The sequence below is a fragment of the Ceratotherium simum genome, chromosome 13 (assembly GCF_057802395.1).
Source record: "Ceratotherium simum simum isolate JZ-2026a chromosome 13, ASM5780239v1, whole genome shotgun sequence".
Taxonomy (NCBI): domain Eukaryota; kingdom Metazoa; phylum Chordata; class Mammalia; order Perissodactyla; family Rhinocerotidae; genus Ceratotherium; species Ceratotherium simum.
In genome coordinates, this window is record NC_141912.1 from 10,555,086 (window position 1) to 10,569,103 (window position 14,018).

The following is a 14,018-nucleotide window of genomic DNA, read 5'->3' on the forward strand; positions in this document are numbered from 1 at the left end:
GTGCACTAACCACTACACCATGGGGCCGGCCCGATGTTTAGCTTTTTGAGGAACCGACAAACTGTTTTCCACAGTGGCTACAACTTTTATATTCCCATCAGCAAGGCATAAGGATTCCAATTTCTCCACATCCTCACTAATGTAGTTTTTATTATTATTATTATTCTAGCAATCCTCGTAGATGTGAAGTAGTATCTCGTTGTACTTTTGATTTGCATTTCCTTAATGACTAATGGTGTTAACATCTTTTCATGTGCTTATTGGCCTTATGCATATCATTCTTTGGAGAAATGTCTATATAATTCTTTGCCCATATTTTAACTGGGCTGTTTGTCTTTTTGTTATTGAGTTGTAGGAATTCTTTATATGTTCTGGATATTAAGCTATTATCAGATATATCATTTGCAAATATTTTTTCCCCTATCACATGTTTTTAAGGCAACTCACTTATAAACTGTTTTGGTTCTTTTTCACACTTGTTTCCCAAGATAGCCCCATTGCCATTGCCCTCCTCTCTTGCCCCTTCCAGCTATGTGGCACATGGTTAGTCTGATGAAACCTGTTCCTCCTTTGACAGTAGCAGCATTAGGGGCAGGAGCATGCTGCCCTCCCTGGGCTCACACCTAATAATAAGAGCACTTCACCTTCTACCTCAAGCCACAAGAATGTGCAAATCTCAGGCACTAAATGTATTTGTTTCTCTTTTCTGACTTAAATACCTCTACTAGGAATTCTATTTTGCTCCTGAATAAGAGTGTTTGATGGTCTAATTAAGTGGCTCAGATTGCACCATCCAACTTGGACTTCGACAAAGGTAGCAGGGTTTTTTACGTGGCACTGAAAAAAAGAAGAGTTGGAATGAAATATTCAATTCTACTAAAGAAGATTAATGCATTTGTAAAACTTAGGGGAAAGCTTTTAGGATGAAAGGATAAGTAGTTAGTAAACAGAGTTTGTTAAACATAAGCGGAATTCATAAGGTGGGTTAAGATAGGTAGCTAGTAAATAAAGCAGGTGTTAAACATAGATAGAAAGGAATAGAAGGTCTGAGATATCCACTATTCCTAGGCACTAAATATACATGCGACATCTGAGCACTAAATATACAAGAGGCACGATATAGTCACAACACACAAAATACACATGAGTATGCACTGGTCATAAGGCTTAATTAGGCCACTCATTCTGTCCCCATGTGTCCCTGGCCCAAGAAACACAGTAACACTCATGGCTGTTCTGCAGGCCAACCGGCAAAGTTGTCTTATTTGTACCTGCATCTCTTTGCTGGAACGGGTGTGTGTCACAGCTCATGGCGCCTTCCCCCTGCGTCTCTCCTTGCTCAAACCCCTGGTCTTCAGAACCACCATCAGCAGGAAGGCTGATGTTGCAGAGAGGAGTGGGGGACGTGAACATCGTGTGATGCAGGATTTAGACAGCACGTTCTTCCAGCTGGCTCGCAGCCTCTCCTAATGGCGTTTGCTTATCCTGTCTCTTTCTCATTGCTTCTCTCTGGCTGTTTTAAATTAATTTAATAAACCATGTGATTCAAGCATTTTAATTTGGTCTGTGAGCCTTTCTGCTCCATGACCTCTGGCAGAGCTTGCCTGATAGTGTACCTGGAGGCCACTGCATTTCCCATATGACAATAATTCATATCGAAAAAGATAATTCATTTTGGGAGAAGCAGGTTGATTTTGTTTCCATTTTTTTCCTAGGAATGTATAGTTTACATACAGTCTCAACCATCTTATGTGTTGAATTTTCTATTTTGATAGTTATATATGAGCAGATTCTCATCACAAATTCACTTCTCAATATTTAGAATGCCTCAAATGCCACCTATATCGCCCCCCTCCATTTGTTTATTCAGTTGAGCGCTCACCTTGTGCCAGGCACTTGCCTAGATTCTGTGGGCAGAAGGGAAAAACATGGTCCCTGCCCAAAGGACAAAAGCCTTAGTAAATAATTTATTGCATGCAATCGCTGGGGGTGGTCAGGGGCAGCTTGACTGATGACTTGAGTAAAAGACGAGATCGAGCTTTTGGACAAGGCAAAAAAGGCACTTCTGGCAGAGGGAACAGGGTGCTATCTCAGTTAAGAAAGACGCTAAGTGTCAAGAAACAGGTAACTGGCTAACCAGAGGGAGTGGATTTATGATAAGCAAACAAGTGTGTCAGAAGCCAGGGCAGGAGGAGAACCAGAACTCAGAAAGGGGCAGGGTGCAGCCAGGGCAACGTCTCCCTCTTATCTCTGACACGCTGCAAGCTGTCTTGTTTTCTCTTTGCAGACCAGCCTCTCACTTCTTACTCCACCTCCACTCATCGGTTTAGCATGCTTATGCACTGTTCTAAGTGCTGCATAAAAATCCTCACTCGCAAAGAACTCACATGCTAGAGTGGGGAGGTGACTATACAATTAGTAAGTTATATAGCACGTTAGGAGGTAAGTGGCATGGAGAAAATTAAGCTGTGGAGGGAAATGCAGATAAGTTGCAGTTTTAAATAAGATGATCCAGGAAGGCCTGGCTGAGGTGACATTTCAATAAAAACTTAAAGGAGGTGGGGAGTGAGCCGGGAGATTATCTGGGGAGAGGGTGCCAGGCAGATGAAGTGGCACAGACGAGTGCTCGGAGGTGGAGCAAGGAGGCTAGAGGAGCGTGAGCAAAGGCCAGAGAGGAAAAGGAGCTGAGGTCTGGGAAGTAGATGTGTAGGCCTTTGCAGGTCATTGCAGGAGATAAGGGAGCCACTGGGGGTTTTGAGCTGAGGAATGACACTTGTCGGACTTGTAACAGGAGTGTTCTGGTCACTGTAATGAGAACAGACTAAAGGAGTTAGGGCAGCTCTGCCATTTACTGTGTGACTTTATACCAGTTAGATAACCTCTCTCTCCTTTAATGTCCTCCATGTGTAAAAGTGGGAGATATAACAGTCTTTACTGCATAGCGTTGGTATGAAGATTAAATGCGTCATCTAAGTAAAGCACTTCAAACAGTGGCATATAATCATGTTTTAGCTGATATTATTATTATGGCTCTAACATATGAGGTCCTAGAAACATGGCAGATAGGGTAGGTTGAGAAAATAGGAGATTTTTTTCATAAGTTCATTTATTAATTTCTTGGAGAAAGGTTTATTGAATGGATGATGTCACTCTTCAAACAAAGCTATAAACTACTCCTACAGACCTAAAAATTGGTATTGTGGATACTCGGTAGACATTAATTGACTTGAAACACTGCAACCTGGTATTTGCTTTTGATGTTTTTGTTTGGAGGATCTGTTAAAGTGTAAAGTCAACACAAATAAGGCTCCAAAAATGATAAAACAATGCTTACATTGAAGCACTCTTCTTCACGAGGTCTTCTGTTGTGCCAGATCTTTACTGCTCTGGTTATGTGTGTGTACATGTGTGTTTAGCAGACACAGTCCTGACTTACAGCCTCTACAAAAAAGACAACAAACAAACAAAATAAATTGTTGATAGGCCCCAGTGACCAGAGACTAAAAACTTCTTCCTCACACAATCTTCCTCACACCCATTGACACGTCTGTGGTTCTCAGCGGGTTCCTAGTTAGGAGCTGAGCTTTTGTGACCGGGAACCAGGCAAGGAAATGGTCATTGCGACTCTGATCAATAACTAACATGGTCTGTCAAGTGTTTTCCAGACAAGGAGAAAAATAAATGTGCTGTTTTTCAGAGGTTGATGTCCCTGTTTTTGCAGATGTTGTCATCCTACAGTGAAACTCACATGATTGCAGCAAGACCCCTGCAGTTTGCTCCAGCTCTAAGTGTCCATAAGTTACCACGGATCCGTTATGTAATGGCATGTTACACTGAACTCGTTATGTATTGGTACCTTGAACTCGTAATGTAATGGCCCACACGTGCGCCTTGGTTGGGCCCAGTTGTTCAACAGTTGTAACATAGCCTCTGCATTCTCATGTAGAAGGTCTCCACCAGCACTAGGCTCAGGGGGACACTGCTTTGGGAACTATCCCCAGTGTTCCCCATTGTTTGTGCAAGCAATAAACCTTTTTCTTCACCCACTTCAGCCTTGGTTGTGCTTTTTGGCTCCACACTCACCAAGAGATGAACCCATTGAGTTTGGTTACACCATCTCCTAAAATATGTTAATGCCAACTAGAAACATTACTAAACACAAATCATTGTGTGGAACTAATGGGATAGAGCAGAAACCGGCTCCTTTCACTTACTTTATGATATATTTTATGATGGATTACACATACAGAAGAGCTCTGTGTTTTGGTCGAGGAATGATACTGTAAGAGGCAACATAATATACAGTTAAGGGTGTAGGATAGACCTTATTTCAAATAACAGCTCTACCAAGGCCTAGGACTGCAGGTAATTTACTTAATTCCCTGTGGTTAATTTCTGTAAGTCTAAAGGGCAGGGGGAGGATCATGGTGGATATGACAAAGGTTTGAAGCTTGTACCTGCACAGGGAAGGATGAATCCCAAAATCCATTCCCAGCTGGTTAAGACAAGTCCCAGCTTTGGATGTTCAAGAGAGTCTTTCATTATGCTGGTGAGGGTCTGGCATACTGGAATTGCTCAGAGTTCTTAGTCATTATCAGCTTTGGCTGGTTAGAATCAGCTATGGTAAACACAGGCTTCAGTTTTGCTATTTCGGATGCAGGAGCTGCTGCAAGTGGAAAGTTTTTCTTTTAGAGTACGTATGTGCTGCAATTTCCTTTTCACTCAAGATTGTATTCATTTTTTTAAAATTTTATTTATTTATTTTTTCCCCCAAAGCCCCAGTAGATAGTTGTATGTCATAGCTGCACAACCTTCTAGTTGCTGTATGTGGGACGCGGCCTCAGCATGGCCGGAGAAGCTGTGTGTTGGTGCGCGCCTGGGATCCGAACCCCTGTCGCCAGTAGTGGAGCTCGTGAACTTAACCGCTAAGCCACGGGGCCACCAAGATTGTACTTATAAGATGTATTTATGTTGATACTTTTAGGGGATGAAGGAGCGACCTCAAGGATGACACCCAAGCTTTGGTGAACAAGTTTTTTCACTTTTTTCACTTTCTGAGTGAATGGTGGCGCAGGAAAAGCAGGGAAGAGAAGCAGATCTGCAGTGGGAGTGGAGATAATGTCTTGTGGGCACCGGGGCATCGCAGAGATAGTTGCAAATTATATTTAACTTACCCTCTCTCCCCTTTAAGATGCTTCTCAAGTAGCCTAACTCCCTAAAACAAACATTGAAGTGAACCACATCGGTCTAGCCTGTGGCCACCATCTTCTCTGCAGGTAGAAAGTAGTGCCTTCCCTTTATAGGCAAACAACGTGACGGGGCTAGAGGGACAACCATCCCGGACGGCCTGCATCTGCTTGACACCTGGTAATGAATCCCTCCATTAATGGGGTCCTTCAGAATCCAGCCTCAGAAGCCCTCCTCCCGCTTCGGTGACCTCCACCTCCGGCCTGCTCCAACTCGGCCTCTTGCAATACCGGACTCAAACTCTGGGTTTTCGCCTTTCGGCCAGACTGGCTTGGAGCTGGGAATGGAGCTGGTCGGTCCAGTTCAAGCCCCGCCCCCGAGACTCAGGGCGCGCGCTACGCCGCAAGCCCCGCTCCATGCCCCACCCCGCCCCGCCCCATGCCCCACCCCGCCCCGCCCCCAGGACGCAGAGCGCGCGCCGCGGCGTTCCGCCGCAAGCCCCGCCCCATGCCCCGCCCCCGCCCCGCCCCGCCCCCAGGACGCAGAGCGCGCGCCGTGACATTTCCGGCGGGACCGGGCCTCTCAGCGGTACGGGTAGCACGCTATCGTCGACCAGCGCAGGCCTTCAGGAAAGCAGCTCGGGTATTCGGGAGTTATTATTATTGTTATTTTATACCAGTTTTGACTTTTGAGAATTATGTAAGAGGCTTTGCTGCCGCCTGCTCTTCGTCACCCGGATCGAAGCGGGTGCTTTAGGCTGCGTCGGAGTTGCTTTTCTAGTCGCGCATTTTCTGTCTTCCTTAAAATAGGTGGGGAATCCTGCGGGCACCTTGAGCTCTTGAGGCGAATGCTTACCGACGTAGCGTAGTGTCGTTTAGTTTTCTGGGATGTTATTGCTCTGTCTCCTTAAAAATGTCGACAACTGAACGCTACTTCGAACTAATGACTTTGGCACTATTCCAACAGCCCCCTTTTTTATAGACTTAATAATTTAACCAAAACAAAGAGGTATGTATTGCTTTCACGCTTAGCCTCAGTGGATACCAAATGCATTTCTTTAAGGAAGTAGGAGTTAGGCTTTGCTGAGGGTATAGTGTCCCACGTAATTATGACTCGGGCTTTCCATTATTTTATCCTCCCACCCTCCCCGATCTAACAAGAAATATGAGTTGGATGCAGAAGTAAATGACCGTCTACAAGTTTTACAAACGTTCAGTATTGAAATTATTCAATTCTTTGTCCGGAGTGAAAAGCAGCAACCCTCCCCCGCAAAAGGTGCAATTTAAATAGTTGAAAGGGCACGGGAGATATTTATTTTCCGATTAATAATAACTTGGTTAGCTGGTAAAAAGGTTAACTCATTACTTATACAGAGCTGGTCAGTGCATTTTGCTCAGTTTCCTGTGGGCCTTTGTGACTAGAATTGAGGTTGTTACCAAAATGCTTGGTGTCTGTCCAGCATTTACTTTGTTCCAAGCACTTTTGCCTGTTACCCCATTTAATGCCCACAACAGCCCTAGGAAATTTGTCCCATTGTGATCTGCATGGTACGATGAAGGAATCTGAGGCTTAGAGAGGTTGGGTAGCTTGCCATTACTTGAGCTGAAACTTGGACCCACTTCTCTCTGACTGCTGGAGTGCTGTGCTGTTAATCACTTTTGATCAACCCCTCCTCGGCAGGTGCTGGCCTGGTGTAGTCTTCTGTCCGCAGGGAGTGAAAGAACATGCAGAAGGACTCCGGCCCGCTGTAAGTGCACAGTGAATGAGCGTGGAATGGCCAGGAGCTTCTTAAAACCCGAGTTTCTTTCCTCATCTGCAAAGGGCCCTAAGAGTAGATTGCCGGGCAGCATGGGGTTTAGGATGGACATGTAGGCCGGGGACCTGGGTTTGAGGCCTAGCTCTGCCACTGACTCTGAGAGAGTCACCTAACCTCTCTTGGGTTTATTTTCATTTGTACGGTGATAGGATTGTTCTGGAATGCTGACCTTTTAGTCTCATCCTATGATTGTTATTATTATTTTTAACATGGTTGGTACTGATTTCTTACTTTTTTTGTTTCAGAGTGCCTTTACACTGGATTGGCTTTGGCTATGCAGCGCTGGTTGCTTCTGGTGGGATCATTGGTTATGTGAAAGCAGGTATGGTTTGTAGTTACTTAACCTGTTAGGATCTTCACATTGTTCCTAGTGAAGAGTGAGTCTCTAGGTCCCAAAGCGCAATCTTGTTTTGAGCCAAGTTTGCGTAAAGGCCGTCTAGCCTGAGTGCAGGCTGATTGTCAGTCCCAGTGCCTCCTGCACCTGCCCTTTGCTTATCTGGCTGAGCTAAGCCAGGCTTTTTATCGAATCACTTGTTTTTGCCTCTTTATCTAAAGATGCTGGGCAGGGGTGGTAGTAGATTGTTATTATCATCGACTGCCATACATCAGCCTTGACCCCAAAATGCCATCTCTGTGTTCTTCAGAGAGGGGGAAATCTCTAGTCTTCGCATACTCATTTTTTGAAGTAAATTAAACTAGTAATTAACTAGTAATTAAGCCTCATTAGACTAGGTTTGGGTGTGTTAGTGCACATGCTCATTTCTACCCTGTTCCTTGCCTGCATTCCCACCCCAAAACACACACCAGAATTCTTATTCTCCGCATCTTTTTTTGACTCACTGACTCTTTCCCTCTCCTTTTGGGATTTGCCCAAGGTCCCTCCCGTGCACAGTTCTAGCACTTGATGGGTTAATCGGGCCTGGTTAGGAGCCCTTCTTTTCTCTTTAGAGGAAGGAGGAGTGGTGTGTTGTGACGCTGCCTTCTCTGGGGAGATAGCAAATGCCCCAAAACTTTTCCTGCTTGAGAACTCTTTGGTTATGAGCTGTGTTGAGAGAAGTTCTCTTTGCTGTTTTCCTCTGTAGATAAGGGAAGTCTGGTGGATTCTGCTGATTAAACGAGTGTTTGACATGATTGTACAGGAGTGTGTTTGCTTCCATCTAGGTAGTGTCCCGTCCCTGGCTGCTGGGCTCCTCTTCGGTGGTTTAGCAGGCCTGGGTGCTTATCAGCTGTCTCAGGATCCGAGGAACATTTGGGTTTTCCTAGGTATGTCAACCTCACTGTCTCCCTAGTGTAATTATCTATCCAGAATACTCTACCAGAAGGCCCTGGTTTGGTGGGATGTGGCGGGTTCTTCACAGTAAGACAGTTTCACTGCTTCTGCCAAGTCCTAGGGAAGTTTTAAAATAGGGGGTGTTTGTGCTGGTTTCTGTTTATCCTTTATATACAGAATATGGAAAGGTTTTCACACCTCATGAATTTAGATTTACCCAGTAAAATTAGTATTAAACTTGTACAAGGCGGGTACATGTCTGTTAACCATTGTGGTTGTCCACTGAAGACTGTGCTGAGCGTTACTAAAGGATCACGTGTCTGGGTTAGGTTTGCATCAATATTGCCTTTTTGCCAGTTGAAAATCATTAGCCCTTTAGCAGTAAGCTAAATGTATAAGACGTAGGTTTGCCTTCAAGGAGCCTTCACCTTAATTGGGAACATAAAAAGTGACTCTGGGATTGTGGAGAAGTACCCTGTGAGCAGCACACAGGGGAGCTCAGGGAAGGGAAGATTACTTCTTATCAGGGTGGCTTTGGGTGCATTTTTCTTGAGTTCCACCCATGTGTCAGACACTGCTAGGAGTGTGGGCCTCTCACTGTCTCCACAAACCCACAGTGGGAGAAAACATGCAGTTCTGGCCCTTACAAGTGTGGTGGGGAGAACAAGCATGTCAACAGAGTGGTTTGCACAAGTTAGCATGGGCTGGGAAGGGATGGCTGATTTGGGGTGTGCTGGGGAGGGAGGGGGCGCCCAGCTCTCAGCTCTGCCTAACAGCTCGCTCACTTGAGCTCCGCAACGGAACGCCTTCAGACCTTTTTTTTCCCTCTGATCCCACTCCTCCGCTCTAGTGAATGACCTCACTGCCTCCTTAAAGGAAAAGCAGCCGCCGTCGCGTGGGGACTCCCTTCATGCGGTCAGCCTCCAGCCCTTCCCTTGTCCTGTTTCTCTGCTCTCCAAGGCCAGTCCCTCCACCCAGGCTTTGGGGTCTCCTCTCCCCTGCCTCCTCGGAGCTTCACACTGTCAGCCATCCTGTCTCTTACTTGCGTCCGTCTTTCAGATGGATTGATGTTCAAATGTGCTCATCTCTCACCCATTTAGAAAGAAAAAGGACGTCTCATGATCCCACTTCCTTCTCCAGTTGCTGCCCTTCTTCCCCTTCAGAAACTTCTCTAAAAACATCGTTATACTCCCTGTCTCCATTTCCCCATCTCTCACATTCTCAGCCCACTTGGTCTCCATTTCTGTCCCCTTAGTCCACAGAAATAGCTCTTCCTGAGGCTGCCAGTGACCTGGATTTTTCAAAATCCAGTGTACATTTTTTAGTCCTCATTTTATTTGGCCTGTTAGCTGTTCTCAGCACGGTACACGGATCCATTTTCCACTCTCTTTGTTTTCCTTTTTATTTTCTCATTCTCTTTTGTCAACCAGTCTTCCCTTTGAGCCATTACATACTGTCAGGTGCCGCGTAACGACGTCTCGGTCTGTGACGGATGGCATGTATGACAGCAGTCCCATAAGATTAGTCCCATATAGCCTAGGTGTGTGGTAGGCTGTACCATCCAGGTTTGTGTGAGTACACTGTGATGTTCACACAACGAAATCGCCAAAGGGTGCACTTCTCAGAATGTATCCCCGTCGTTAAGCAACGCGTGACTGTACTGCAGTTCTTGAGGCCTGGCTCTTTTTATCTTCTTTATACTCTCGTGTTGACAGTGTCCTTGAGGCCCAGGCCTTAAATTACCACCAATACACAAATGACTCACAAACTGATTTCTCCTCCAAGCTTTAGTCTTATATATACACATGTCTACTTGAAATCCTTTAGGTATCGCAAGGCATCTGCCCAAACCTGACTCGTGTCCTCCTGCACGTTCAGTCTTGTATTCTCCGTCTGTTCGGGTCTCAGTTGCTCTCTTCCTCTCCATCTTTATGTCTAATTCATCAGCAAGTCCTGTCAACACTACCACCAGCACATATCCTAAATTATCGCCTTCTCTGTCTCCACAGCCACCATCCTCGTCCCAGTCATTCCTCTCTCTTGCCTGCATTCCTGAGGAAGTTTCTTGATTTGGTTTCCCTACATGCTCCCTGGTTTCCCTGAAGTTCTCCATGGTACAGCTAGAATTATATTTTCAAAATGCAACTCGCTTTACGTATCCCTCTGCTTAATATCCTTTAATGGCCTCTCATTGCTCTTGGGATGAAGACCACAATCCCTAATCTGGCCTTCATGGCTCTGGATGGTCTGGCCCCTCTTCCTCGCTAGCCTTATCTTGATTTCTGTGCCACACTGGCCTTCACCCCGGGGCCCCGCAGACATTGTTCCTTCTGCTTGGAATGTGCTTTCCTCTCCCTTTAGCTTATTAACTGCTGCTCTTCAGACCTCAGCTCTGTCTTCGCTTCCTCAGCAAATCCTTTCCTGATCTACCTGAATAGGCTGGATCCCCTATTTATTATGTTATTTGTATTGCATTAGTTGTACCTGTAGCACAAATTATACTTTTTTTACTTGTGTGATTCTTTCAAGTCTGTTCCATCAAACTTAAAACCCTGTTAGGGCAAAGACCTTTTTTGATGACGGTTGTGTTCTCCAGCTTCTAGTGCAGTGCATGGCATATGATGGGTATTTTAACATATTTGAGTGGGAAGAGCATACAGGGTAAACAGAATTGGCAAGGAGTAGGAAAAAAAAACTACAGCAAGTTTGGAGAAAATTAAAAAATTTATGTCTGAAGAGTGGAAGGAGATGAGTCTGGAAAGGCAGGCTGGGCTCAGACTGTGAGGGCCTTATATTTCAGTAATTGTACTTAGTTCTATAGGATGTGGGTGCCGTGAGGCTCCCCCAACTTGAGGAGGGAGGAGCTATGAGGTGGGGTCTGGCCCCTGAAAGAAGGGTTGGACTTCGGTCACTTCTTTTAGTTCTCCCTATTATAAGATATAATGGGCTTTGACTCTCTTGATCTTTCCCATCAGCTACATCTGGAACCTTGGCTGGCATTATGGGAATGAGATTCTACCACTCTGGAAAATTTATGCCTGCAGGCTTAATTGCGGGTGCCAGGTACTTTCTGTTCTATTGCTGTTTTTCTCTAGTGGGGAGTTTAGTTTAATGCCCCAAATACTTTGTACATCCAAATATTTACTTGTTTTAGTATACTTGATGGGCATGAACTGAAATGATTTAATTTATATACAAATAGAGAAGGCTGCTAAAACAGTAGCTGAGTTAATGTCAAAATAAGTATATTCATTCAGTAAGGAAACAGTTTGCTCTCACATTTGCACTCGGGTCCGTCCTGGCTCCTCCCTACAGTGGAAGAAGCCTCAGTGCAAAGCCGTGGCAGCAGCTCTTGTGTGACTGTCAGCATCGGTTCCATGTTTCTTAGTTGTGTGGGTGTCCTTTATTATTGACAATTTTGCTAGAAGAGAATTTTGATTGAATCCTGTTTTCTAATTAACTCGAATTATAAAACCCAAACCAGATTGTTATAAAAAAGGTAGTCCTTAAGTATAATAAAGAGATCCTGAAGACAAGGGAATTTTTAAAAATCTGTTTTGGAAAAAGATTACTTACCCAACTTTGATCGTAGTGATGATGCTGTCCAGCATAATGGTTTGTAGTCATGTAGACCAGGGTCAAGAACAGTGAACTGGGAGGCCGCTGACCTGCCGTTAAGTAGCTCTGACGTGGGGAGGCTTTGGTCTCTCCAGCCTTCCGTTTTCTCATCTCTGAGTTGTTGCCCATTAGAGTAGGAGCTCCAACTCACGTGTACTGTTTTGAGGCCTCAGTACAAGACAGCTCGTTGGCATGGTTTTTCTTTTGTGCCTGCGGGGATGGAAGCTCCATCTCTGCCTGCTGTGCCTTGGCACCTCCTCCCCATGTGGTGAGGGACCTGCAGAGTCCTAGTCCCTTAAAACAATAGTCAAGTGCCTATTCTGTCCTTTACCTGACGTTGTTTGTTTATGTGTTTTTTTTTAACAGTTTGCTGATGGTCGCCAAACTTGGAATTAGTTTGTTCAGTAGACCCCATCAATCGTAGTCATGTCCCAGCTTGGACTCGAAGAATTTTAAAACTTCCACTATTCTTAGTGTATTAAGAGAAATAAGTGCAGCATTTTCACATATTCTGACACTTTACTTAAAAAATAAAGACACTGAACTTTGCAGAGGAAAAAAATTAGTCATTATCATTACAGTCCTAAAGAAATGGGTAGTATATAACACAAGAGCTTATTATTCTAATACCGTCTCACAGTTTGATTCTTGTATGTTGATGTTATCTCTTCTTTCTGTGTCTGTAGGTAAAATCTCAAGGGGTAAAATGTTAGGTATCAACACTGGGGGTCCTGAAACCCCATGCCCTGCTCAAAGGAACAGTGTGAAAAAAATCTCTGGTGAGATTTAGGATATCTGTTCTTTTGCTCATCTTAGAGCACAGCCCTACTTTGAAATTATGTTAAATGAAATATCAATGAAAATAAAGTTTACTATAAATAATATTTTCCATGGTGTCTTCGTTGCCAGAGCTGTCTAGAACATAGAATGAGATGTGAATAGCAGGAAGATATAGGAACGCGGAAGTGTTTTGTTAATATTTTATTTAGTAATTACTTACTTTGAATAATTTAAGGACCAAGGAGAGTTGTTATTTGATTATACATTGCATTGAAGCTTGTTTTAATAATGATCCGTAGTGAGGATTTTTAAGATTAGGACTGTGTAGCCAAAAGAAAGAATGAAATTTTGGTTAACTAGTTAATCTGTAAAGGTGAAACTTTAAGACCTGTCTGGAACTTGAACCTGGTCTCTACATTGGACACATTAATGCCACACTGACACATTTTCACTTCACTTTATTGTTTTTTTCAGCATTGAGAATTAACTCATTCTGGTACTTCTTACTTCAGTTTTCCCCTCTTTAAAAAGGAAGGGATACTTGCTACTTAACTCCAGTCTAAGGAGTAGTATAAGTAATAAAGTAGTATAACCAATAAGTGGTATTGGTTGAATTTAGAATATAATTTAGGCACTTACTAAGTAATTTTATGTATTTGCTTAATCTCCTTGAGAGGAGTCCTAGTTTTCTCATGCTTGTTTTATGTGACATAGTTTTGACATGTCTGACAGGGCCAATCTTAAGGCATAATACCCAGAGCTCTACACAAGGGGTGTGACCAGGGTACTGTATACTAGATCATGCATTTCTGTTAATTCTGCAACCAGAATCAAAGTAAGATTTTTGGACAGCTCCGTCACAGTAGTGACTCTTGAAGCTTTTGGTCTACTGAGACCACAGGTCTTTTTCTTACATACTGCTATTAGTAATAACTACTCATAGATAGTGAAAGGGTTGGTGCTTGATATCATATACTTGCAAATACTTTGATTAAATGAAAAATTGTTCCATAGTTACTGGCATAGTCAATGATTGTCTTTTATCTTAATAGTTATACCAGATTCATGATTTAAATAATAAAGACAAATATATTTACAAGTAGCTCATTGGTATGTGGTTTTATTTCATGCCGTGATGAATTGGATTATCATGATCTTCTAACCATGAGTCTTGTACAGTCTAAAGGAAAATGGACAAAGAAAAGTAGACAGAACATTTCATTGTCTTTTTGATATTTTAAAAATTTATTTTCATGGGAATGTGTTTGGGAAAAAAGAAACTACTAGTTGTAGTTACACAGTGTTACAAAGGTCCGAACACCCACAAGTGGCCTGGGTGTTCTCTTG

The 14,018-nt window shown here is 43.7% G+C and overlaps 1 protein-coding gene across 3 annotated transcripts; it reads left to right on the forward strand.

Moving 5' to 3' along the window:
• Positions 1 to 5,739: 5,739 nt before the first annotated feature.
• Positions 5,740 to 12,775, forward strand: LOC101408654 (transmembrane protein 14C). 3 transcript variants are annotated; one of them, XM_004432127.3, is made up of 6 exons: positions 5,740 to 5,829; positions 6,868 to 6,934; positions 7,249 to 7,325; positions 8,165 to 8,266; positions 11,249 to 11,336; positions 12,258 to 12,775. In XM_004432127.3, the coding sequence occupies exons 2-6, from the start codon at positions 6,912 to 6,914 to the stop codon at positions 12,313 to 12,315; spliced, it is 348 nt and encodes a 115-aa protein (XP_004432184.1). In that variant the 5' UTR covers positions 5,740 to 5,829; positions 6,868 to 6,911; the 3' UTR covers positions 12,316 to 12,775. The 3 variants fall into 3 exon arrangements, with proteins under 3 accessions (XP_004432184.1, XP_087294119.1, XP_087294120.1); XM_087437993.1 differs by lacking the exon at positions 5,740 to 5,829 and adding an exon at positions 5,846 to 5,996; XM_087437994.1 differs by lacking the exon at positions 5,740 to 5,829 and adding an exon at positions 6,024 to 6,195.
• Positions 12,776 to 14,018: the final 1,243 nt, after the last annotated feature.